This window comes from Lactuca sativa, chromosome 9 (assembly GCF_002870075.4).
Source record: "Lactuca sativa cultivar Salinas chromosome 9, Lsat_Salinas_v11, whole genome shotgun sequence".
Classification (NCBI taxonomy): Eukaryota; Viridiplantae; Streptophyta; class Magnoliopsida; order Asterales; family Asteraceae; genus Lactuca; species Lactuca sativa.
In genome coordinates, this window is record NC_056631.2 from 101,198,404 (window position 1) to 101,225,224 (window position 26,821).

At 32.6% G+C, this 26,821-nt stretch overlaps 2 protein-coding genes across 2 annotated transcripts; one reads left to right on the forward strand and one right to left on the reverse strand.

The window, feature by feature from the left end:
* The first annotated feature begins 10,859 nt into the window (after positions 1-10,859).
* Positions 10,860-11,730, forward strand: LOC111915050 (uncharacterized). The gene is made up of 2 exons (XM_023910754.3): positions 10,860-11,277; positions 11,363-11,730. The coding sequence occupies exons 1-2, from the start codon at positions 11,122-11,124 to the stop codon at positions 11,597-11,599; spliced, it is 393 nt and encodes a 130-aa protein (XP_023766522.1). The 5' UTR covers positions 10,860-11,121; the 3' UTR covers positions 11,600-11,730.
* Positions 11,731-12,152: 422 nt separating this feature from the next.
* Positions 12,153-13,337, reverse strand: LOC111915049 (uncharacterized). Its single transcript, XM_023910753.3, has 2 exons — positions 12,712-13,337; positions 12,153-12,646 (listed from the first exon to the last, which is right to left on the reverse strand). Exons 1-2 carry the CDS (start codon positions 13,205-13,207, stop codon positions 12,393-12,395), a joined length of 750 nt encoding a protein of 249 aa, XP_023766521.3. The 5' UTR covers positions 13,208-13,337; the 3' UTR covers positions 12,153-12,392.
* Positions 13,338-26,821: the final 13,484 nt, after the last annotated feature.

Below are 26,821 nucleotides of genomic sequence, written 5' to 3' on the forward strand. Positions count from 1 at the left end.
TATATATTGTGTGCTTTGTTTTTTATCTCAAATTTTTCTTGGTCTTGAAAAGTGAATGCAGATGTAGATCAGACTCATAGAGACTGTATCGACATTTTCCGAACCAAGGCTTCATCCGTGATCATTGAACAATTCTTATTCGAAGGAACAAGAAATAAAGATTATTCTTTCAATTTTCAATCTTTCAACTCCATAAGCAAGGTGAAACTACACTTGAAGATTATGTGACAGATTGCATTGAAGCCTCCTCAATCAATTTGTTGCTATCTATCTACCTGCTGAAGTGATCCAAAAGATTTGATCTCTCTGAAGATTCTCAAGCTGAAAGCATAGATTTTCAAGAATCCTTTCAAGAAGCCTCCACAACCAACGTGCGTTCAAAGTCAAATTTTGAAGAATTGCCCAACTGTTCAAGATGATGTCACTCACATAGAAGATTCAGTTGTTTATCTTGAAGTTGTGAAGAAATAGAAGACAAAAAGTTGAAGTTAAGCTCCAAACGAAGATCGACAAGAAAAGCCAACTACATTTTTAGGGAGAGTTTGTTGGGTCAAAGGAAAAGAAAGCTATAAATCAAGGGGGAGATTGTTGGGTCAAAAATATGGTTTATACTTTGCTTTTCTAAGCATTTATTGTTTTTTTTTATCTTGGGTGAAAATAGTTTCGGGTTTTATTTCTTTTTTTTTAATTTTTTTTAATTAAAAATACTGACAATCAAATGGGTTTACAGCCGTAAACGAGGTTTACAGCTGAGAACAGTTCACAACTAGGTTTACGGTCAATCAAGGGTTTATAGTCAACACTGGTTTGCGGCCGAGAACGATCAAATTCCAATTTACAGCTGAAAACTCAAACAGTTTACAGTCGATAAAACATTTACAGCTGTAAACACAAGTAGATTACAGCCAAGAAAACGTTTACAACTGAAAACTCAAGTAGTTTACAGTCGAAAACACACATATTTTTGACGAAATGAACGATTTCCAGCCGATTTTCGATCCTTTTAGCCTTGAATTCACAATCAGCAGCAATAACCCAGCAACAACAACAGTAGCAATGAACGATTTGCAATATGAAGCTTGAACAACCCAGCTTAAAAACATTTTCTACATGTTACAAACAACTTAAAAATATTTTCTTTGTTGAATTTTGATAGGTAGAAATCATGTTATAGTTTACTATATTTATATAATTGATTTTGGTAGTTTACCACCACCATCTCTACCACCTCCCACTGCCACCATATTCTTATATGAATAATTAATTAAGTTATACTTATTAATATATGAATACATTTATTTGTGTATGTGTGTGTGTGTCTCTCTCTCTCTCTCTCTATATATATATATATATATATATATATATATATATTGTGTGCTAAGTTTTCTTTTAATTTTGTTTTTTTATCTCAAATTTTTCTTGGTCTTGCAAAGTGAATGCAGATGTAGATGAGACTCATAGAGACTTTATCGACATTTTCCGAACCAAGGCTTCATCCGTGATCATTGAACAATTCTTATTCGAAGGAACAAGAAATAAAGATTATTCTTTCAATTTTCAATCTTTCAACTCCATAAGCAAGGTGAAGCTGCACCTGAAGATTATGTGACAGACTGCATTGAAGCCTCCTCAATCAATTTGTTGCTATCTATCTACCTGCTGAAGTGATCCAAAAGATTTGATCTCTCTGATATTCTCTCTGAAGATTCTCAAGCTGAAAGCGTAGATTTTCAAGAATCCTTTCAAGAAGCCTCCACACCCAACGTGCGTTCAAAGTCAAATTTTGAACAATTGCCCAACTGTTCAAGATGATGTCACTCACATAGAAGATTCAGTTGTTTATCTTGAAGTTGTGAAGAAATAGAAGACAAAAAGTTGAAGTTAAGCTCCAAATGAAGATTGACAAGAAAATCCAACTACATTTTTAGGGGGAGTTTGTTGGGTCAAAGGAAAAGAAAGCTATAAACCAAGGGGGAGATTGTTGGGTCAAAAATATGGTTTATACTTTGCTTTTCTAAGCATTTATTGTTTTTTTTATCTTGGGTGAAAATAGTTTCGGGTTTTATTTCTTTTTTTTTAAATTTTTTTTAATTAAAAATACTGACAATCAAATGTGTTTACAGCCGTAAACGAGGTTTATAGCTGAGAATAGTTCACAACTAGGTTTACGGTCAATCAAGGGTTTATAGTCAACACTGGTTTGCGGCCGAGAACGATCAAATTCCAATTTACAGCTGAAAACTCAAACAGTTTACAGTCGATAAAACATTTACAGCTGTAAACACAAGTAGATTACAGCCAAGAAAACGTTTACAACTGAAAACTCAAGTAGTTTACAGTCGAAAACACACATATTTTTGACGAAATGAACGATTTCCAGCCGATTTTCGATCCTTTTAGCCTTGAATTCACAATCAGCAGCAATAACCCAACAACAACAACAGTAGCAATGAACGATTTGCAATATGAAGATTGAACAACCCAGCTGAAAAACATTTTCTACATGTTACAAACAACTTAAAAATATTTTCTTTGTTGAATTTTGATAGGTAGAAATCATTTTATAGTTTACTATATTTATATAATTGATTTTGGTAGTTTACCACCACCATCTCCGCCACTCCCACCGCCACCATATTTATATATGAATAATTAATTAAGTTATACTTATTCATATATGAATACATTTATTTGTGTATGTGTGTGTGTCTATATATATATATATATATATATGATTTATTCTGTCGGGCGGGTATGCTGGAACGTTTAAGCTGACGGGTTTTAGCCATAAGAACATCCTATGTGCTCATGCAAACCCTAATGCTTGGATCTAGGTTTCTCTATTGTACATGCATTCATCCAAGACTTTAAAACCTAGATCTAGCATGTGATAATCAATATTAACATAAGAATGGGGTTTAAACCCTCAGGAGCGATCTCACCTACTACAAGTTCCCTGGTCTTATCTCGGCCTTCCTCGGTTCGGGTACGGATCCTTTGCTTTCAGTAGTACGGGACCATACTACCTTCCACATATATCCGTACCTTCTTCAAGGATTGCCTTGACTCCACCAGGTCCCTTTCACTACCGCTGATCACTGCTATACTCATCCTAGGCTTGCCCTAGGAAAATCTCTAACTCCACTCTACCCGGTCCTCAGCTGCTGAAGGTCTCCTTGTAATGCCAGTTAGCCATTACCTGAGTACCATCACATGTGGTGAGGCTCAGATAATCCTTCGAGTAACAGACTCGTCTCTACAACGGTTAGACTCAGACAAGAGTTGCACAATAGAGCCAAATCCAGCACTCTAAGATTATCCAACCCTGATCACATGTGATGTGACGTATTCACCTAATGTCTAACTCCCATCACTCAGATTCCCACGAAGCACAAAGTAAGCAACATTCAGACCACAGGAAACAATCTCAAGCAAATCTGTTCTCACAGAGAGAAACTAAACTAGCATACAGTGCTAAACTCATACTATCAGGCATAACCTAAACAGGCTATCCTACTGTTGTCCACTCAATTCTAGCATGCAGTTTTCATACACTGAAGCCCATAAAGCAGGCACATAAGGCATCACTCCCAGATCCTTAGTCATATTCTAGCATGTTGTTATACTAAAACTGATAAACATAACATAAACTTGTATGGGTACTTTGGGGAATACTTACTTGAGCTCGGTCGGTCGCGCACATCACACACTTCGTTCCTTCTTAAAATTCTTTACTTAGCTTTTCCGAAAATCTTTTCTTTCTTAAAATCTTTTAATCCCTCGATTTGAGTTCAGACACCCCCAAAGGTGTGTCCGAATCCCTCAAACCAGGGCTCTGATACCAACTTGTAACGTCCCAAAAATACGAGCCAAAAATTTCATTTTAAAACATGCACTTATCAAAACATTAGGAATGCAACGTTCAACGATCATATCATTTCACAAAAGATATTGTATATCTGGAAACCATTTTTATAAAACATAAAAGTGTCAGAGTACAAATCCCCAGGAAGATCTCATAATGCAGAATACAAAACATGTGTGTGATGTACCGCTACCGTGCCAGCTCCTTGCCCTTCGAAGAAGAGGTACCTGAAACCAAAACTGAAAACTGTAAGCACAAAGCTTAGTGAGTTCCCCCAACATACCACTTACCATACAATCACATAACATACAAATATTGTCAGGCATATCTGGGTGCCCGACCTACCCCTTCGGTCCTCTCGACCGGATACTGTCTAGTATATCTGGGAGCTTGCCTCCCCTTCGGTCCTCTCGACCGGATACTGACCAGTATATCTGGGAGCTTGCCTCCCCTTCGGTCCTCTCGAGGGATACTGACTAGCATATCTGGGTGCTGGTCTCCCCTTCCATCCTCTCGACCGGGTACTAGGGACTATTTCACCCCCTACTACTACCACATAACACATATATCATATAATCTATCTAGCATGGCTGGGCATGACCACCCCCCTTCGGCCCTATCGACCGATAATCTGGGGGACTATCTCCCCCTACTGTCACTAGCACATAGCATCGCATCATACTAGAACAATAACATAACACAGGTAGTAGCAACCCTATATGAATATCACAGAGACAATCATCTATTATACAACTCCTACTGGTGGGCCGGCATTGTGGCCGTAGACCCACCGCTACTGGAAGGTAACTCACCTCAAAGTAGCTGCTGATCGGTGTGGGAACTGACTGTCTTCTGCTGCTGCTACTCTGAAAATCCTCTGGCTATAATTCCCACAAAACACTTAGTCAAATACCGCTAACCGACCTCAGGGTAAGATGACCATTTACCCCTAACCAAACCAAGAGTCAAAGTCAAATTCAACTGCTAGTTGACCCGACTCGCCGAGTTGGCTTGCCAACTCACCGAGTCCCTATCCCTTTGTCTGACCATAAACCCGTCTCTACTCATCGAGTTAGGCATTGACTCGACGAGTTTTCCTTCTAAACCAAAGGCCAATAGTCCTTCATCCTACTCGCCGAGTTGTATGAACAACTCGCCGAGTTCATCTTCATCCGAAGAACACTTTATGCTGCGACTCGCCGAGCTGTATAAACAACTCGCCGAGTCTGTTCTTGAGGCAAGGAGATTGCCTTGAACTCGCCGAGTCATGGCATTGACTCGCCGAGTTACTTCATGAGTGAGTTTGGCTTCCGACCCACTGAGTCATACCCCATGACTCACTACTCCACCTCGCAAACACGAAAAGGGGGAAAAATCGGGGACTTGCGACTCGACTCGCCGAGTCCGATGAACGACTCGCCGAGTCTGTCACATGCAAATACTATATACTCGATTTTGCTTGAATCCAGCTCATGCCATTCATAGATATGGGTTTCTAGGGCATGAATAACACGTAAAGTTTCCAAGTTTACGTGTAGATAATCACCAATAAAGGTTTTAGGGCTCAAAGTGCACCAAAAGAGTAGATCTAGGGCTTTCATGCAATATGGATCCATAAAGGCAGTAGATCCAAGCTCCTGGAGCTCAATCATGCGTAGATCTAGAGGCTAAACAACTTATTACAAACCATAATGCACAATCAAGCTTGGGGAAAAGCTCAAGAAGGACTTTCATGGAGTTATAAGGGACTATAAGCATGAAAACAGAGGGAAATCGAGTTATACCTCAAGGAATTTGCTAAGATGACACAAGGATGCCTGGCCTCCTTCTTCTCTTCTTGATCTACTATTCTTTCTTCTCAAAATCTTCAAGAAACACACCAAAGCACTTCAATCTCACAAGGAATAAGGGTTTGAATGATGTTGGGAGCTCTGAGGGTGAAGGGGGCGAGGTTGGGGCGCATAAGGTTGGTTTAAATAGAGTGCAAACCCTTGAAATTTAGGGTTTCATCAGACAGCGGGGACTCGCCGAGTCCAGAATGTGGACTCGCCGAGTCGCCAACTTAAACGTGTCCCCAAACCCGTCTCTACTCGGCGAGTCGGGCCTACAACTCGCCGAGTCCAAGGCTAAAAATGTTAAATACTTAGATAAATTTTATGTACCAGGAACCTGGTGCTACAGTCACCCTTTGCTACCTTCGCTTAGAACCATTTAGTGTGCCGGTTAACCATACACGCTCCACTAACGTCTTTGCAAGGGCACAAAGTGTAATTTCATGGAATTGCATCAATTCACTTTTGCCTAAAGTATCTAGGATTGGGAATTTTGTATAAGACATTTAGTTACTTTATACTTAATTATACTTTTAGTGGAAAGGGTTTGCCCTATCCTAACCGTTCGGCTAACGACCCTCCACTAGTCAAGAGTGCGGTGGGTAAGAGTGGATACCCATTCAATCGCCATTTTATAGGCAATTTCCTTAAACACCCCTTATAGACCAGCTTTGTGAATGAGGCCTACTCACGGTAAGAATAGCAGCTTAAGTTATACATATATAATATTAGACTTTTAATGTTATATATAGTATATGGGTGTATTTTACATTTTTAAAATACTATGTGGTCTAATTTAATAAATTAAACTTCTAATTTAATTAAATGTAAACCATATCACTATGGATTTATTAACTCTCTTTTAATTATACACTTAATTAATTTAATAAAACCATAAGGGTGCAATTTGAACTTTTTCAAAACTTAGGGCTTTAGAATTTAACATTTTGAAATTAAACTTTTAATTAAAAAATTTTAATTCCAAAACTTGAGGGCAAGTTTTGAAACATTTCAAATCATTAGGGTTTAGAATTTAAATATTTCAAAAATAACCTGTTTAATAAAAAATTTAAATTCCGAAACTTAAGGGCAAGTTTTGAAACTTTTCAAAACTATCTAGATCACAAACAAATAAGGTAATTAAACAATTAATTGGTGATTATCTAGTTTTGACCTAATCCAATTTCTTGCAAGATAATTGACCAAATAATTTAACATTTATCAAATAAGGTAACAATTATCTAATTAGATGACAAAAATCTTTTATTTTGAGAAGGATAATCATAAGGAATCAATAAAAATCGTATTTTATTAATTTGAAACAATTATGGCAATTATCCTAAGTCAAAATAGGCAGAAATCCCGAAAATCCGTCTGTCTGACAGCTAAACTGGTCGAGTCCACTTTGGAACTCGTCGAGTTCATCAAACAGAAAGCATGAAAAACGATTTTAAAGCTTGAACAAATAAACAAGGAATCAATACAATAGAAACCAATCATGGCTCTGATACCACTGATGGGTTTTAGCCATAAGAACATCCTATGTGCTCATGCAAACCCTAATGCTTGGATCTAGGTTTCTCTATTGTACATGCATTCATCCAAGACTTTAAATGCTAGATCTAGCATGTGATAATCAATATCAACATAAGAATGGGGTTTAGATCTTACCTTGATTGTTATTTAGCAATAACAATCTCAAATCCTCCTTGTAATGGCTTTAGAAAGCTTAGAGTCACAAGTGTCACTCCTCTAATGGCTCACAAATACCAAGAGCAAGAGGATGAAGAAGGAGAAGAAAAGAGACACCCAAAAACGGCTGGAAACCCTAAGGAAACTCTTAGCCCCATTTTTGGTGCCCTAGGGATCCTTAAATAGTGAGGCTATTAGGGTTATCTAACAATGAAACCTTAATTTGACTGCTTAGGCCCTAAGCATCCCATGGACTCCCTCCTTAGAGGCCTTGGACGATTTCTAATGGGTTTCCCCATAGAATTCGTCCACTCCATCCTCTATGGAGTCCATTAGCCCAATATTCAACTATCACACAATTGACAGTTCTAGTCCCTTAAGTTTAATTAATATCTTTTAGCCACAAAATTAATTCTTAATTAATTATTGACTAATATTAATTAAACAATATGATTTCCCCTTTAATATATTATTCTCATAATATATTAATAAATCATAATTAATCCTCTCTCTCCATAATTCATCCTATCAAATTGCTTTGGTGAAGGCAACCCAAAAGGACCATGCACCATCAGGTCAAGTACATACCAAAATAGTTATGGACTTAGACACTAATCCAACATAAGCGACATATTCGAAATGAGTGGCCCGGATATTTTACTTCTGAGAAAGGTAGTTAATCAGATTTTGTGTTTCTATAGCTGAAAGAAATTGTAACATCCCAAAATTCAAACCCAAAAATTTCATTTTTGATTTTAAAACATTTTACCAAAACATTGTCGATAAAACAACACCTTACAAAATCATAATGTTACGTCTCAAATCATGACATAAAAAGTAATGAAAATCATAGTACAATCCCAGAAGTTCAATGCGGAAACCATGTGTGTATGTGATACGCTGCTACACCGCCGGCTCCTTCCCCTTCGACGAAGAGGTACCTGAAACCAAAACCAAAACTGTAAGCACGAAGCTTAGTGAGTTCCCCCATCATACCACATACCATACAATATCATCGGTATCTTTCAACCGGTAACCTTCATTGGTATCTTTCAACCGGTAACCTTCATCGGTATCTTTCAACCGGTAACCAACATCGGTATCATGCAACCGGTAATCAACATCGGTATCTTGCAACCGATAATCAACATCGGTATCTTTCAACCAGTAATTGGGGACTATTTCACCCCCTATCACTAGCATACAATCAACATACATAAACATACAGTCAGGCATATCTGGGTGCTGACCTACCCTTGGGTCCTATGGACCTCTATTAAGGAAACTAATCCCTACTATACACATAACATATCATCCAAACAAATCTCATAACCGACACATAACCAAACCAAGATAATTATCACAAAGACCATTATCTTATGAATACCCCTTACTGGTGGGCCGACATTGTGGCCTTAGACCCACCCTTACTGGAAGGTAACTCACCTCAATGTTGTGTAGTGTTTGAATTATCCTCGGCGTACTAGTCGACTCCCTTCGACTCTTTGATCCCTACACGACAACCTTCAAGTCAACACACAGAAAATACAACCTAAACAGGGTCAGTCCAAGTCTAGTCAAAGTCAACTTCAAGTTGACCCGACTCGCCGAGTTGAATCATCAACTCGCCGAGTCCCTCACCCTTTACTCGTCCTTATCCATGACCCGACTCATCGAGTTGGGTCGTCAACTCGACGAGTTCCACCCTCACATGAACATCTGATGAAACTCATCCGACTAGCCGAGTTGATGAACAACTCGCCGAGTTCACCTTCAACTGAAGAACAAGTTCTATCCTCGACTCTCCGACTTGATGAACAACTCGCCGAGTTCATCTTCATCCTTAAGAAGATTGCCTTGGACTCGCCGAGTTCGTTCTAGCACTCGCCAAGTCCCATGAACTCCAGCTCTTAAACTAAGTCCAATGCGTTGGGTCATTCTTTCTGTCCTGCTACAACCTTTCTAACACCCCACTGAGTTCTTTTGACCCCCAACAGATATGGGACTCAAAGTCTTGGACTCGCCGAGTCAGTCATGTCCACAGTCTAAATCCTTGATTTATGATGTACAACACTTGTCCAAATGATAGATCCAAGCCCCTAAACTCGATCTAGCATGTAAAGTTACAAACTTTACGTGCATGCATGGTACAATGAGCTCAAAAGACATAAAACAAGCTCCTATGGTGCATGGGACCTTTCATGGGTGCAAAAGCAACCCAAATCTATCTTGTGACTCCTTTAATGACGTGATTCAGAAGCTCAAACCCCCAACCATGTTTGCAAGCATGGTTGGCCACCAAAAATGACTTATAAAAGCCTTAAATCACCTCAAAGAGGGATCTAACAAATGAATGAGCAAAATTACAACTTTTTACCTTCAATGAGCTGCAGAAGGTGCACAAAATCGGGTTCTCTTGGTCTTTACTTGTTTCCTCAAGCCTTTCTCTTCCTCCTTATAGTCACAACTAGCAAGATCCACCAAAAATGTCTTAGTTCTTCTCAAAAACGGCTAGGGTTTTCTATGAGGGGTTTCTGGAAGCATAAAGGGGCGATGGGGGCTGCATAAGGTTGTTTAAATAGGGTGCAAACCCTCATATTAGAGTTTTTGTCCAGATAGAGCCTACTCGTCGAGTCCGGGAACCGACTCGCCGAGTCCATCACTTAAACCCCGCGTCTCGTCCCGCTTCTACTCGGCGAGTTGGTCCTTCAACTCGCCGAGTCCAAGGCCAAAAAATGCACAAATACTTAAATAAAATACATACTAGGAACCAGGTGCTACAGAAATGTGATTTTTTGTGTGCTTGTTATAGGGAACATGATACCCAAGAGCTTAACAGCAAGACAAATTCAAGAATGACATTGTTCAGTTTCTTTCACTGTAGTCTGCTTGTCAGTGGCAAGTTTGCAAACATGGCATTTTAAGTCGTCTTTTGAGAATAAGAAGCTTATTTAAGTCCAGGACAAGCATATTTTCTCAAGGCGTTTGAGCGGAAAAGTAAAAGAGATGGAAAATTAAAAGAGATGTATGCTTCAGTAGATAATTTCTCATTGAAGTCCACCATGGACGTAATTATGAATTTGACCTCTAGTACCCATGCTTTCCACCTTTGTGATAAAGTTTTAGATGTATCTCTCAATCACCACATAATTTGTCATGTTGTTTGAATTCAAATTTGAGTTGCAGGTTTTTGTGTATCGTTTTTGGTTAATACAATTGTGTTTTATCTTCTTAGCAAAGGGTAATTTAGATATTTTACTAATAGTTAAAGGGTCATGGAAGAGCATGGTAGTAGGGTGAGATGATACGATCTTAAGATATATAATGTATTCATAAAAACAAATTCCAATTTCTAAAAAGTCATTTAAAAAAAAAGTCAAACATGACTAAAGTTATGGACGAAGTGTGCCAAATCAAGAGAATCCGAAATTGAAAATTTTGTTAATTAAACATCGCATATCAAGATAATTAAGGGATAATGACTTGAGAGGGTAACATACTTTTGATTTTGATCAAATTTGGTCACTGAACTTTTTTTCGTGCTCTATTAACCCTTTAACTTGTTGATTTGTGCAAATTTTCCCCTTCCGACCGGGTTTAGCCGGTTTCAATGAATTTATTGATCCTACGTGTCAGTTTTGATCCTACGTGGCATCTAGGGTTCTTGTTATTAAAGGAGGGGCGTTTGTTGTTCATTTATTGTGCTCTAATACCCCGTTGCCCTAATACCCGATGGCTTCCTCCTACAGCATCTCATCCTCCCTCAATCGATCAAGCAAGAAATCCACAGTGAATGATCCAAAAACTTGTGATTGTGGGTTCCCTGCACGTATTCTAACATCAACAACACCAAAGAATCCAGGGAGGCATTTCATGGTGTGCAATGAGGTAAGCAATTTCACTTAAATTTTCCCTCTTTTCTGATTCATTTATTCCAGATTTGAAATCTCACTTTGAAATTTTATTGTGGAAGGGTAAATGCAAATATTGGAAATGGTTGGATGTAGAACTTGTACAGATGCCTCTGATGGAAGTGGTGGAGGGAATGAAAGCTGAATTAGTAGCATTGAAGACCGAAGTAGAGAAGGTGAAGGAAGACATGGAACAGATGAAGAAGGAAAAGTACTCTGATGCCATTGCAATGAAGGAGAAACTATATAAATTTACCATTGGATTTCTTTTTCTGATCATCGTGTATATGATGAAATGAAGTCACATGATGTATTGAAAGATGTTGTTTGAATAGAATAGAGTTGTTATCTTAACTTCTTGTTGGAATGGAATGAAGTAACATTGATTGTAATGGAAAATTTAATTATAAAGAAGCATACATATTAACTGCATACATATTAACTTTGATTGGAATGGAATCACAAAGAATGGAATGAAGTAACTTTGACTGGAATGGAATCACCAAGAAATATTTTTGACTGGAATGGAATCATAAGGATAAAGAAGCATACATATTAACTGCATACATATTAACTTTGATTGGAATGGAATCACAAAGAATGGAATGAAGTAACTTTGACTGGAATGGAATCACCAAGAAATATTTTTGACTGGAATGGAATCATAAGGATAAAGAAGCATACATATTAACTGCATACATATTAACTTTGATTGGAATGGAATCACAATGAATACATATTTGATTTTGACTGAAATAGAATCACAAAGTAGCATGCATATAAAGAATTAGTTTTGACTGGAATGGAATCACAAACTAGCATACATATAACAATACATATAATAAAAAAAAGTAAGTGAATGTGGTGGTTGGATTCATTGTAATACGCCATTAATATTCTACAGTTATATAAGTTTTTGTCTGCATACACAAAAGTAGTTTCTAGGTAACACAAAAGATTCCTGCATAGACAAAAGAAGGGCCACCATGTGCCCATACACCTACTTGATAGTACCATAGAAAAGCATAATAAAAAGACTACTACTTTGTCTTTACATCACAACTGCCTTACACCCACTACACACCCACTAAATTAATCAATAACTGAAGGGTTATCTGCATTACTCCCAACCCCAGGTATCTGCCTCCTTAATGCTTGTTTGATAATCCGTTCAGAATATTTCCTCCTTCCACTTCTACTAACTGGGACCCTTCTTCTTGGCATGGGGGCTGCAGGTGGTGGTGGAGGAGGTTGTTGGGTTGCAGGTGGTGGTGGAGGAGGTGGTGGTCCTTCATTGCCCCTGGATAAACTTGGGTCTGCTCCACTGCCCCTGGATGAACTTGGTACTGCAAACAAAAATTAAAATGTCAATTCTTTGTTCAAATGATGTAATGTTTTTAAAAATATTCACCTGATGTATTGCTTTGTTGGTTAGATGGACACTTTTTCTTGTTGTGACCTGGTTCCTTACAAATACCACACTTTATTATGCTACCCCTTCTTGAGACAGTTTGTCTACTTGATCCACTCAACTCTCGTTCAATTGCATCCCTCTTCCTTTTCACAGATGGCCTACCAGGTAATCTTCTTCTTTTGGGAGGCAAAGGCTTATGGTATGGAACATCTGGCCACATTTCACTACTATTGAGAGGATTAATGCTATATTTGTAGCATTTTAGGTAAGCCTCGGTAGTGTATGATTGGGACACATATGCCTCAGCATCATGATTCAAGTAAGATATTGCTGCCACTCCATGTAAGCATGGTATCCCTGTAAGTTGCCATATTCTACAGGCACACTTCTTTGCAATTAGATCCACTCCATATGCAACATCAGTGAATCTAACCTCATACTTTTGATAACCACAAGGAGTAACTCCCCACAATCTGTTTAAGCATATTAACATCAGTGAATCAATAACACATCCTCATAATTAACATAAGCATATTAAAGTAAAATAATTACCTCTGTTTAACCTTCAGCTCTTCTATACGCTTCCTAATAGCTGGACATATAAGCAAATCCCATTCCATTCCTTCAACTCTTTGAGTGTATATCCTTTCCATCACAAATAACCTAATCTCCTCCAGCATAGTGATTATAGGTCTCCTTCTAGCATGCCTAATAGCAGAATTGAAACTCTCACTGACCCCATTGTCCACTGCATCACAGTCTCTTCCTTCTTGAAAGAATGCCTTAGACTAGGTAGTAGGATCTCTGTCTATAAGGTAATCATAAGCATGAGTATCAATAGATTTGATCTTCTCCATTATACCTCTGAACTTCTCCACAGTACTAGCCCTTACAGCCCTCCAAAATAACTTTATGTATTGTTGACCAGTAAACCTTTTATTAAATTGGCCAGAATGTGTCTAGCACATTGTCTATGTTCAGCTTCTGGACATCTTTCCTTAACTGCTTGTAATAACCCCTACAAATCACAACATCATTATGAGTGAAAAAGCATAAAAATGAAGCATAAAAATGACCTAGTACTAACCTTATGTCCATCAGAAAGAAGGGTAATGCGTGCACCAAGACCACCATTAATGTCTTCCATAAGCAAATCTATGAACCACTTCCATGTTTCTTTATTCTCAACACATACCACAGCCCATGCTAAAGGGTAGATGTGGTTGTTTGCATCTCTCCCAACAGCTGAAATAACTTCTCCTCTAACTATACCCTTTAAAAAGCAACCATCAAGCCCAATTACAGGCCTGCACCCTTCTAACCAACCATCCCTTACAGCTTTGAAACACACATAAAACTTAGAAAACAAAGTTGTGGAATCTGGCATGATGTCTACATCCAATCTCACAGTAGACCCAGGATTTGACCTGATAATTTCCTCACCATATGACCACAATCTCCCATAATGTTCAATTAAACTTCCTTCAATCTCTTGTAATGCAAATTTCTTTGCATTTCTGCATTGCCCCACACTCACATTTATGTTGAATGTTGTTGACACTTTAGCTTTCATCTTCCTTGCACTCATTTTTGGGTTCTCTATAATTTGACTCATAAAATGTTTCCCTATCCATCTATAAGTTACAATTGACCCAAACTTAAACACCCTACAACAATTATGTTCATTCACTAGAGATTTGATCTGAAAAGTCTTTTCTTTACCCATCCAGGAGGCCCATAGTCTGAAAGGGCAAGATGGTGACTTATTCTTTTTGCAACATTTCACTAACAATCTATCAGAGTCATTTTTTTCAAACCATAGATCATACCCATTAGCAACTGCATAATTGCTTAACATATGTTTAAGCTCAGTAGGGTTACAAAATCGCATACCTATCATTGGTTTCATCTGATCCCATGGCTGTCTCTCATCATACACAGGGTACTGGGGTGGCACGTATTCATCATCTTGATCTTCACTCTCTATAGGTTCACAAAGGATGTTTAAAAATCTATCACGTGCAGTTTTGTTTGCTGGAAATGGATAAGTAGCATCATCTTCTTCATGATCAACAAAATATGAATCTTGAATAAATGAATCCTCATCTTCATCTAAGTCTTCGTTTTCACTTTCACTTTCCTCAGCCTCAATCCAGTCGAAGATAGGTTCATTATGGTGATCCACATATACATTCATTCTCTTGTCATTAGCATACGCCAAATCCAAAAATTCCTTGTAATCACCGTCGTTCACCAATGTATGAATTCCAAGACCTAAAGACTCTTGTGGAAGGCAGAAATAGATGTCTTTGCTTCTTGATTTGGTGAGCTTGTGAAGGAATTCCATGAATTGCTCATACCCAAACCCACTGAAGTCAACATCTCGCACTGATGCGTCGGGATCAAAGTAAACTAAGGGATTGGGTGCAAACTGACCATTGTAGTGGAAATTCACTACAATGAAGTTCTGATCAGTAGGATTTGGAGATGATGCCATAGAACGGTTGAAGGAGATGAATGATCGATGGAGAATTTGGTGACCTAGTCGAGTTTAAGGACCAAATGAGACTTCGGAGTGTGGTTTAATGAGGGGTGTGGTTTAATGAGATGGAGACGAAAAATCGGGGCCTACATGCCACCTCTTTCGCCACTTAAGATAAAAAAATACACGTAGGATCAATAAATTCATTGAAACCGGCTAAACCCGGTCGGAAGGGGAAAATTTGCACAAATCAACAAGTTAAAGGGTTAATAGAGCACGAAAAAAAGTTCAGTGACCAAATGTGATCAAAATCAAAAGTATGTTACCCTCTCAAGTCATTATCCCAGATAATTAATTATATCTATCATTAATTGCTGAGCTTTTCATTCTCTAATTATACATGTACTTGTTTCATTCTTGTTAATTTAATAATACAAAATCGTAAGTACATCTAGGAAATTTGTTTACGCAAACTTATTTAATGTAAATTAAGAAATTGACTACATATAAAACAAGAAAAAACCAATTGATAAATGATAGGAAATTAATACTACAACAATCGGTGGGATGCAATCATTAATCAATAAAAAAAGGGTAATATGTTAAAAATCCAAATAAAAAACAAAACACGTTCAAGAACAGATAATCAAACTTAAGTTACAAATGACAGTGAAAAAGAATTGTGTGGAAGTTACAATGCAATGCAGTTAATATAGTGAGAAACTGATTTTGAAAGTGGGGTTGGAAAATCACATATATAACCTTTTATCATAATTATAATGTTTTATAATTAGATAAATAATAAGAATGATGTGTCAATGTATAATTGGATAATATGTGTTTTCGCGTTTTCGCATGAGCCTTCCCATATATATATATATATATATATATATATATATATATATATATATATATATATATATATATATATATATATATATATATATATATATATATATATATATATATATATATATATATATATATATATATATACACACACACTAGACGAATGTCTGCGCGTTGCGCAAAAGCATCTATATAGCTGAAATCTTTACAAATATATATATATATATATATATATATATATATATATATATATATATATTTTAAATGTAACAATAATGTCATTAAATTTGATATAATAATTCGTATACGAAGTTGATATATAGTATATTGATTATTTTGAATTATATGATAATATATACATCTATTAAAACTAGACAATCTCAATCTTTTGAATGGCCTCTACCTACGAGTTACTTATGAATAAAATTAAATATAATATATGATTTAGTATTATTTAGAGTTGTTGTTATTGTTAATTCATTTTTAAAATTTATTTGCTTAATGTTTTAATTTTCATCAGTGTATCATTTAAAACATCAAACTTTTTTTATTTATTTTAAAGGTAACAATATAATCATTTATATAAAGTTATTTTTAACTATTGTTATTGTAAGTTATTTTAAGCTACTTATTTCAAAACTTTTAACGATTATAAAAATATCTTTAGGAAATATTTTAGTGACTTGATATTACAATTTAGTTTTTGCATTTAACACTACAATTTATCACTTTTCACTATTCACAAAATATTCTTTGGGTTTTTTAAGTGAAACTGAAATTTATATTGATGTTGACCCTGTATAGTTATATTTAAATTAACAATTGAAGTATTTTGTCCATACAGTTCAAAAGTTGAAGCTTTAAACTAATAATGGTTTACATACAACAACATATTAAATCTAATAAATTAAGTATAATATGTTAAAAGTTGAAGAATAACTTTATAAGTAGAAGTAAAACTATTATTTTAATATTGAAATTTAGTTTATTTTTTTTATTACAATTTAGGTTTGATACTTATTTAACCTTATTAACCAATTTATAATCATTATTAGAAAGACACTACAATTTATCACTTTTAACTATTTACAAAATATTTTTTGAGTTGTTTAAGTTGAACTAAAATTTATATTTAAGTTGATCCTGTAAGGTTATATTTAAATTAACAATTTAAGTATTTTATACAAATTGATCAAACGTTGTAGCTTTAGAATGATAATGGTTTACATATAACATATTAGAATAAATAAATTAAGTATAATATGTTAAAAGTTAAAAACAAACTTTATAAGTAGAAGAAAATATATTTTTTAATATTGAAACTTAGTTTATATATGATTACACTTTATGTTTGATATTTATTTAACCTTATTAACCAACTTATAATAATTATTAGAAAGAAATTGAAAAGTCATGAGAGTTTTCAAATAAATGTGGTGAAAGGAAAATAATACATGGGTGTTTCAAATGAATGTGGTTCAAAAAAAAATGCAAACTTTATAAGTATACAAGGCGTAACCTCGCGCGTTGCGCAAAAATGCATTTAAGTGGTTAAAATAATTATGGGAAAAATAGAAATATGTTGAAATTTACGTTTTTAGTCATGTTTTAGGCATTAACCGAATTATCAAATAACATAAAAATCCATCAATTTATATTTTGATACTATTGAATATAGTCCCTACCTTATAAACTTTACTTTTACTTTTATAATATCCAATATATATTATAAGTTTTTGTATAACATTAAAATATACTTTTTCTTATGTCCGAAAATACTTTTTTTGGATAAAATAAGAAATAAATTGTTTTGAATGAACTATTAATAAACAATATTGAACTAATAAACTTTGTATTACATTATTTATATTACACCAAAATATCCAAGGTTTCATATATGAACTTTCAAATATTAAACATTGAAATTAAGATTGAAGTCATACAAAATATATCATTATACATAAATGTCATCAAGAGTTTTGAAATAAGTTGATTAGTAAATATGATATTTAATTTTAATTACATATTTTGCAAAGCGTACGTTTGACTTTATGTTGGTGCGCCGAGAATCTTCTTCTTAGTTTGTACCTAAAAAATTAAGGTAGATAGGAATATAAAATAGATATTACTAAGCATTAATATAAATAATTAAAAAAAGTATGTGGATCTCCTACCACCGGTTAAAGACAACATTCCTCTCTAGTGATATTGATTCTTGTGTGAAATTGAAATAGTCATTTTATGTACACCTTGTTTTCTAATTACATAAACAAATATGAGTAACCAAACATAAAAATGTTATCTCTATGTTGGAAAAATATTTTAGTTAACTAACAAATTAAATAATATAAGTTTAAGAGTTAGGAGTTTCAAAACATTAATATTTTTATTAATCAATCAATTATGTAACACATGTTGAAATTTTTACAATCATTATTAAAAAACATTTGAAATATTAGATTTTAACTGAATTTTGGTTGAAGTGTTTTGACCTCTCTCTCTCTCTCTCTCTCTCTCTCTCTTTATATATATATATATATATATATATATATATATATATATGTATATATATATATATATATATATATATATATATATATATATATATATATCATACATACTTATAAAGCTAACATTTTTTCTTGAATCTCATGCATTTGAAACCCCCTTTTTTAACTAATGCAACTCAAAAGTTTTCTTAATTATGATTTAACACTCAAAAGTTTTATAACTTATATTATGTTTAATTAGCATTTAGTGAAAAGTTTACTATAAAAAGGCCAATCTTTTGTGTCTTTTGTGTTATATAAAATCTTACATGTAAGAAGGATTTTAAGATATTGTGATTTAAAAGTTTTCATATAGTTGAAGCATTCACGATCAAAATATGATGATTTGAAGAAATGGTTATGTCGCATCGATGGTAATTGTAATATAATTTTTTTCTTTCAACCAAAACAAGTGAAGCTTTTCTATTCTTTCTTTATATTCACTTTCTCATTCAATCTTTATATGTGATTTGTGTGTATTACTCAATCTTTAATGTGACTCTCCAAACATCAATATTTTGCTTATATATATATATATATATATATATATATATATATATATATATATATATATATATATATATATATATATATATATATATATATAGAGAGAGAGAGAGAGAGAGAGAGAGATGGAAAGTCTACTATATGTATGAGTTTTAATTAATTATCTTTTTGAAACAGTACAATTACAAAACAAAAAAAAACATATTTAAAATATTTAATTAAATATTTTTGACATCACCCTATATAACATATGATCAATATATTAACGATTAAACCACAACATACAACGACGATATTACAATAATACAAAAACGAAGAAAATATAAAAACAAATTATTATAACAAACTTAAAAATTAAAAGCCTTAATATAATAGCATATGTCCAAAACTGGTCATAAGACCTCAAGTCAACACAAAAACCTTTAAGTTTGTTTTCTTTCTTAAATTTGTATATGATTTTTATGTATATCTTCCCAAAAGATTGACCTTTTTATAGTAAACTTTTCATTAAATGCTAATTAAACATAATATAAGTTATAAAACTTTTGAGTGTTTAATCATGATTAAGAAAGCTTTTAAGTTACATTAGTTAAAAAAGAAGGTTTCAAATGAATGTGGTTTGAGGAAGTTAAAAAGGGGGTTTCAAATGCATGAGATTCAAGAAAAAATGTTAGTTTTATAAGTATGTATGATTAGACGAGTTCCCGCACGTTGCGCGGCGATATTTAAAAATATATTGTTAAAATATTGAAAATAATATTCATTGACATCAACCCACATTCCTCACTAATAGAATTAAATATAATTATCTATTTAAAATTATTTTTAACAATTATTATTACTGATCAATTATATTTTTACTTATGCGATCATTTTCTAATTTCAGTAATGATGTTCATTTAAAATACAATTTATTTATAGCTAAATGTAATTTATAATTAGATGTTATTATAATTTAAAATTGTTATTCGTTAGCTTTAAACCACTTATTATTAATAATAAGTTAAAGAAGACTTTTAAGAAACACTTAATATTATTATTAAAATGTGAAACATACACTAAATAATAAAGTAATAAGATAGACAATTTGCATTTCAAAAGAGACTTGCATGGATAATATGACATATCTATGTAATTTGATTTTATTATTTATAATCATTGCTTATTAATTTGAAAACCACTTCTTATTATTAATAAGTGAAAGAAACTTGTAAAAAACACTTATTGTTATAATTAAAATGTTTAACATATACTAAAATATAAAGTGATAAGATAAACAATTTTCATTTTAAAAAAGGCTTACATGGATACAATAGTTAATTAATTATTGTTTTGAAGCAATATGAACATACAAACATATATACAATAGTTAATTAAATATTATATATCATCTTCCATAACATATGACCGATAACATGAATCTAATCTAATTTACATTAAAACTTCAACCACAACATACAATGATATTCTTAAAAGAATACTTAAATCAAGAAAATACAAAAAAGAATTTGTATATAACAAACTTACAAATTAAAAACTTCAACATAATAACATGGCTCGAAAAAATGTTCAAAGCCCTCAAACAAACACAAAAAACTTTAAACTTGTTTTATTTATGAATTTTGTATGTGATTTGTATTTGTGTGTCTATTCAAAAAGATTGATCTTTTTTATAATAGAGTATCCATTAATTGTTTATTAAATATATTATATAAGTTATAAAACCTTTGAATTGTTAATCATTATTAAGAGACTTTTGAATGGTATTCATTAAAATATGAGGTTTCAAATGCATGAGGTGTTTGCAAATTTTTATGGGGGTTTCAAATGCATGAGGTTCAAGGAAAAATGCTAGCTTTATAAATATGTATGATAATAAAATAATAATGATAATGATGATGATGATATATATATATATATATATATATATATATATATATATATATATATATATATATATATATATATATATATATATATATATATATAATGGGGCCCATGGGGGTTTTGAGACGGGGCTACCCACCCCAACCCCGCTCCGAAAATTAAAACGGAGGTTAACCTTGTCTCGCGCCCCCGCCTTTGATTTATTTCAAAAAAATACCCTTATACGGAACGGGAACCTTACATGAATATGACCCCATGAGATATTTTGACATCCCTAATCAAATTTTGCATTGCCAATATTGTCAACCAATTCATATTTACTTGGAATTACATGGCATTATCTAGCCAAAATGTCTTTAAAATCAATAAGTCGTTGTGTATGCTTTACATGTCTTAGAAAAAAGTCACATTTTTGAGTTTTTTATTTATCTGTGAACATTAATCGTTAATATTTGCCCATGAACATTAATGGTTAACATGAGTTTAATTGATGATTGATGCTTAAATATTTATTATATCATCGATAGGTTTTTTATTATTATTGGATTTTTGTATAAATATTTATCTATGAACATTAATTGTTAATATTTGCCTATGAATATTAATGGTTATCATGATTTTATGTATGATTGTCATCAATAGGTTTTTTTTTATGATTGATACTTGAATTTTTTAATTTTGGATTGATTTAAAATAGATGTTAAAATTTAGGAAGATTATTAGAAATATATATTTTTTAAAATAAAATAGCAATTTATCCTCATATCCTTATGCTCCTAAGTTGATCAAGTGGTGAAAAAATGATTCTATAGTTATGGTCATAAATTTGGTTGTATGTTGAATATATATATATATATATATATATATATATATATATATATATATATATATATATATATATATATATATATATATATATATATATATATATATATATATCAAGGTTGTAAAAAACGCTCGACGTTAGCTAGTCGGTAGACTGGGGTTAAGAAATTAATCGGCTAGGTGGATAAATCGGAGGATTAATCGGGAACCATTAATTGCTAACTCGTTAAATTTTCAAAAATTAAATATGACTGATATTATAACAAACTTCGTAAATACCACTAATATCTTAATAAAACATGTTAATATGATTAATACAACATTAATCATTCCTCAAATGGTTTCTATTAAGTAGAATTTCTTCAAAGTGTTAAAATTTCATCGTTTTCTACTATTTCGGTCATTTTGTATGCAGAGATTAATCGCTAGGAGCCCTCTAATCGGTCAGGTAGCGTCTAGGGATTAATCGGAGATTAACCGGGATCTAATCGGGATTTTTACAACACTGATATATATATATATATATATATATATATATATATATATATATATATATATATATATATATATAGGAATATAAGTAGGAAGAAAAGGTAAGAGGATATATATATATATATATATATATATATATATATATATATATATATATATATATATATATATATATATATATATGAGAAATTAAATATTCTCCTACCTTCTGTTCTTATTTATATTCCTACCCATGTGAAATAGTGATAAGTGTCATATTTGGATAATATTAATTACATTTTAATACATTTGTCATAATTTTAAATGGATATGAAAATAAATATGAATAAAAGTAGGAGGATATTTAATTTCTCAAATCAAAATATAGAAAACCAATTAAAATAGATAAAGCAAAAAAAAAAAAAATTGGATCAATATGATAAAACTACTCTTATTTGGATTCGATTCACCTTTTGATTATGGTTGATTTCGCAGAAGTACAATGGATTTAAGTTATTGTCTACATATTTCTATTGTGGTTATAAATGGTCATGAACGGTAGTCTTATGTATTTAAGTTATTGAATTGATTAATTAACATTCAGATTTGATCAATCACTAGTCATAAATTTTTTTATAGTCATAAAAGAATTATGATTCAAGCAATTCAATAAGATTGGTCCTCTAATTAGATCAACTCATAACAATCTGAACTTTAATATATAAGGATCTATGATAAGCGAGCATAATAAATTAGAACAACTAATAAATTTGAATCTTTTAAATCAACACGTAATCTTAAGGATCCTCTACTCTAAGCGGAAGTAAAATACAATTAGTCAATAATCTCAATATAAAAGCAATACATAATCATTAAAACGAGGTTCAATATGATAAAATACGCAAACCAAACGATTTCTACTTGGTTCACTCTTCGATTCTTCAAGATCTTGCTTCAAACGTAATCTCCATTCAAATCACTCGAGAATGGTTCTTATAGCTCAAAGTTGTCTTTTTCTTGTTGCAAAAGGTTGCGTATCGTAAAAAACTAACAAAGAGCTTCTATTTATAGATTTCCAAATTGTTAACATCCATGTTGTGGAGAGCATGACTACACGTCATGGATCTAATTTCTTCCCCGACAAGCTCGACATTCTTGATATTTGCATGGCATGAGAATGTGTAGATGTGTTGTATATATCCAAAATTCTCACAATCTTTACCAATGCAATCCAACTTTGTGTTTTTTTTCCTTTTTCCGCTCCTTTAAGCTCTAGACATACCTATCAGCTACAAAACACCATTTCTTAAATAATAAATACTTTTTATCTTCATTTATATCAAAATATATAATAATTCTATTCAGTATCACATTAAATAATTATGTAAAATAATCTATATCAAAATACATCACACTTGAATTTTGTTTACCTTTAAGCAAACTAAAATTAACTCAAGCCAAAATCAAATCTTAACCCCAACATTACTACATCAAAGCATTATTTGCCAATATTATACAAAATAATTCAATTAAAAACCACCAATTATACCAAGAATAATGTGTGTATCTAAGTATAATCCTAATAATGTTCCAAACTTCAAATACTCACAATCCTCATAAATGCTCTCATTTGGTTTGAAAAATACTCATTTTTGTATTTCCTTGAATATGCCCTTTAAAAGACTTTAACCTTAAGATATTTTGTCAAATTCCCTAGCTTCCTAGTCCTAGACTAAAATAAAAGAAAAATAACATAAAGAAATAAAAATGTAATAACTCCTAAATTGGCTTTTCAACTCTTTTTCTTGATTTTCTTTTTCTCATCCTTTAATTGATTTATTACTTGCCTTTTTACGATTCTTTTTTTATTTCTTTTCTGTTTTTTTTTTTTTTCAAAACACATTTTTTTGCACTCTTATTTTTATCACACGTAACTAAAAATAAATAGACTTAATAACTAATATGTAACTCATGACTTTCGATAAATACCATGTATCAGAGTTCGCCCCATCCTGATTTGAGTCGATATGCGTCACATGGAATAGATCAGCATCCATTAGGGGGGCTAAACCAAACTTCAAAGGTCACAGATTGGATCTACTCCTAACCTATATAATACTAAAATAATATTAAACAACATCTTGAGAACTTACTTAAACCTATATTAGGTAATGACTCAGTCAAATGATCAATGACTAAAATAACATTTCAAGGGTTTATGTTAGCAAACAATGCAAAATATATTGTATCCCTAAAACTACACAAGTTCGTATTTTTGGCTCATGATTTCACGAAACCGTGGAAAACCATAGATATTCTAAAGCATGTCAGCTAAATAAAATCTTAAAGACTCATTTCAAAGTATCCTATATAACATTAATAAACTTAATTTCAATGCAACCATGCTAAAGAAAAAGTTTAAATTTAGTCCCAAACTCCAACTAGCATACAATTGCCTATATTCAAACCTATATCCTACTCTTAAATCATATGATCCCCCCATTATATGAAACAATGAAAATAAAGAAAAGGGAGAAAAAGAAATAGAATCCTTTAGGATATTAGTAGAGAGGTCAAACTGACTATCGTAGGTTGCGTTTGGTCATGCATCACATTGACCAAGCTAATAACTAGAAACAATAATGAAAAGGCTGCATTAAAATGCGTAATGAACAATTGGAACTGATGTAAACAATATGAATAAAACTCGTAAATACTCTGGATATCGAAACTACATGACGTGCAAATAGGATTGACGCATGACTAATTTCATGTATGCTCAAGTCCACCTGTGATGAATATAGTCAATGTGACACGAAGTGAAGATTGTCGCGTCACAAAGATAAATGGTCACGTGATATTGATATAAATGTAATGCATCATAGATCTTCAAAAAGTGTTAGTGTTGCTGAATAAAACGTAGTAGAATCTAACGTTGATGTGTAATTGATAGTCTATAAAATATACTTGAAAATCATTTAAATGGGTAACGACGCCGAAAAATTTGATTCTATAAACTTTAAATACAGACCCAATTTTAAATTTATAAAACCAAATGAACCAAACTAAAACTATCTATGCCAGAGAGTTGACCTGATCATGAATAACATAACCTAAGTAAGTAAGGGTGTCAAACACATGGGAAATAGAGATGTACTATGATTTTTAAATCTTATTATTAATTAATGTCAAAAGAAAGCATATAAATGGGGGATTTATGATAGGTGCCGCCAAAGAAAATAAATAATCAAACTAGCAGTTAAATAAAGAAACTAATACTCATAACATCTATGGCTAACTATATAGATAACATAATCTTAAGGTACTCATATTTTCAATGAATCACTTCTCATTCGAATCATGATTTCATTTAACTGGATATTGGTTTGTTTTTCACCTTACCTAAATTGATTAGATCAGATGGTCAAGTCACTAATCATATGTTTCTAAGTTATCTACCAACATTGTTAGCTTTCCTAGATCCATTATATTAATTCGTATTATAAAAGACTTGATTGGTATGATCGGTTCCATTGTTCCTATGTTAATGGCATAATCATGAATATTAACTTGATATTTTTGTGTCTAACCTAGGGGATGTCTCCTCTAGTCAGATCTACATATTCCCCAATTAGTCAAGTTATGGTATCCTAATGTTAATTAAGCATTTGATTCAAATAACATAATTTGAGTTCAATCATAAGATCATGCACTCAGCTACATAGACATAAAACTACCAATCTTAATATAGACGGATCTTTAATGTAAAATTCATAATATATTAAACAACTATTAATAAACAAATATCAATCAACATTAAAACTAGGGTTTCATAAATATGAATAATCATAAAGAGTTTGATCTTAAATCTTGAAAATAACATGTAAGACACCAAATATTTGAATAATTATAGACAAAAAAATTAGCAATTCAATAACCTAATGATTTCTTCTCTTGATCTTCATATTTTTGCATCTATATCAACCTACCAACTGATATACTCCAAGGGCTCTCAAAACAATCCTTCTTGGACGACTTCTTCTGTCTCTTTTGTTGAGATTGTATGTTGTATATTATGTATCTTTTTAGGTACAAATCAGTTATGTAATTATAGACTTCGAGACCTACATGGTGCTTTTAGTGGCTTATGTGGCACGTGGAATTAACCTTAGCATAATCTCCAAGCCAAGCCAAAAAAACGTATTTTTCTTCACATATATGATGCATTGGTTTTTTTTTCTACGCGATACATGGAGGATTTCCTAGCGTTTTCTTCTATCTTCTGCATTCCAACTCGTTTTCAACTTTTTTTTTTTTTTTTTTTTTTTTTTTTTTTTTTTTTTTTTTACAAAAACACCCTTTTTACCTACAAAATACAAATAGGAAGTACTTAATTACCTTTTGCTCTATATTTATTACGAAAATCTCCATAAAGTACCTAAAATGTCCACGAAATATGTACAATTTGGGACATATCAAGATACCCTCCACTTTCCTTTTGCTTGTCCCCAAGAAAAATATAGAACTCTTCAAGTCA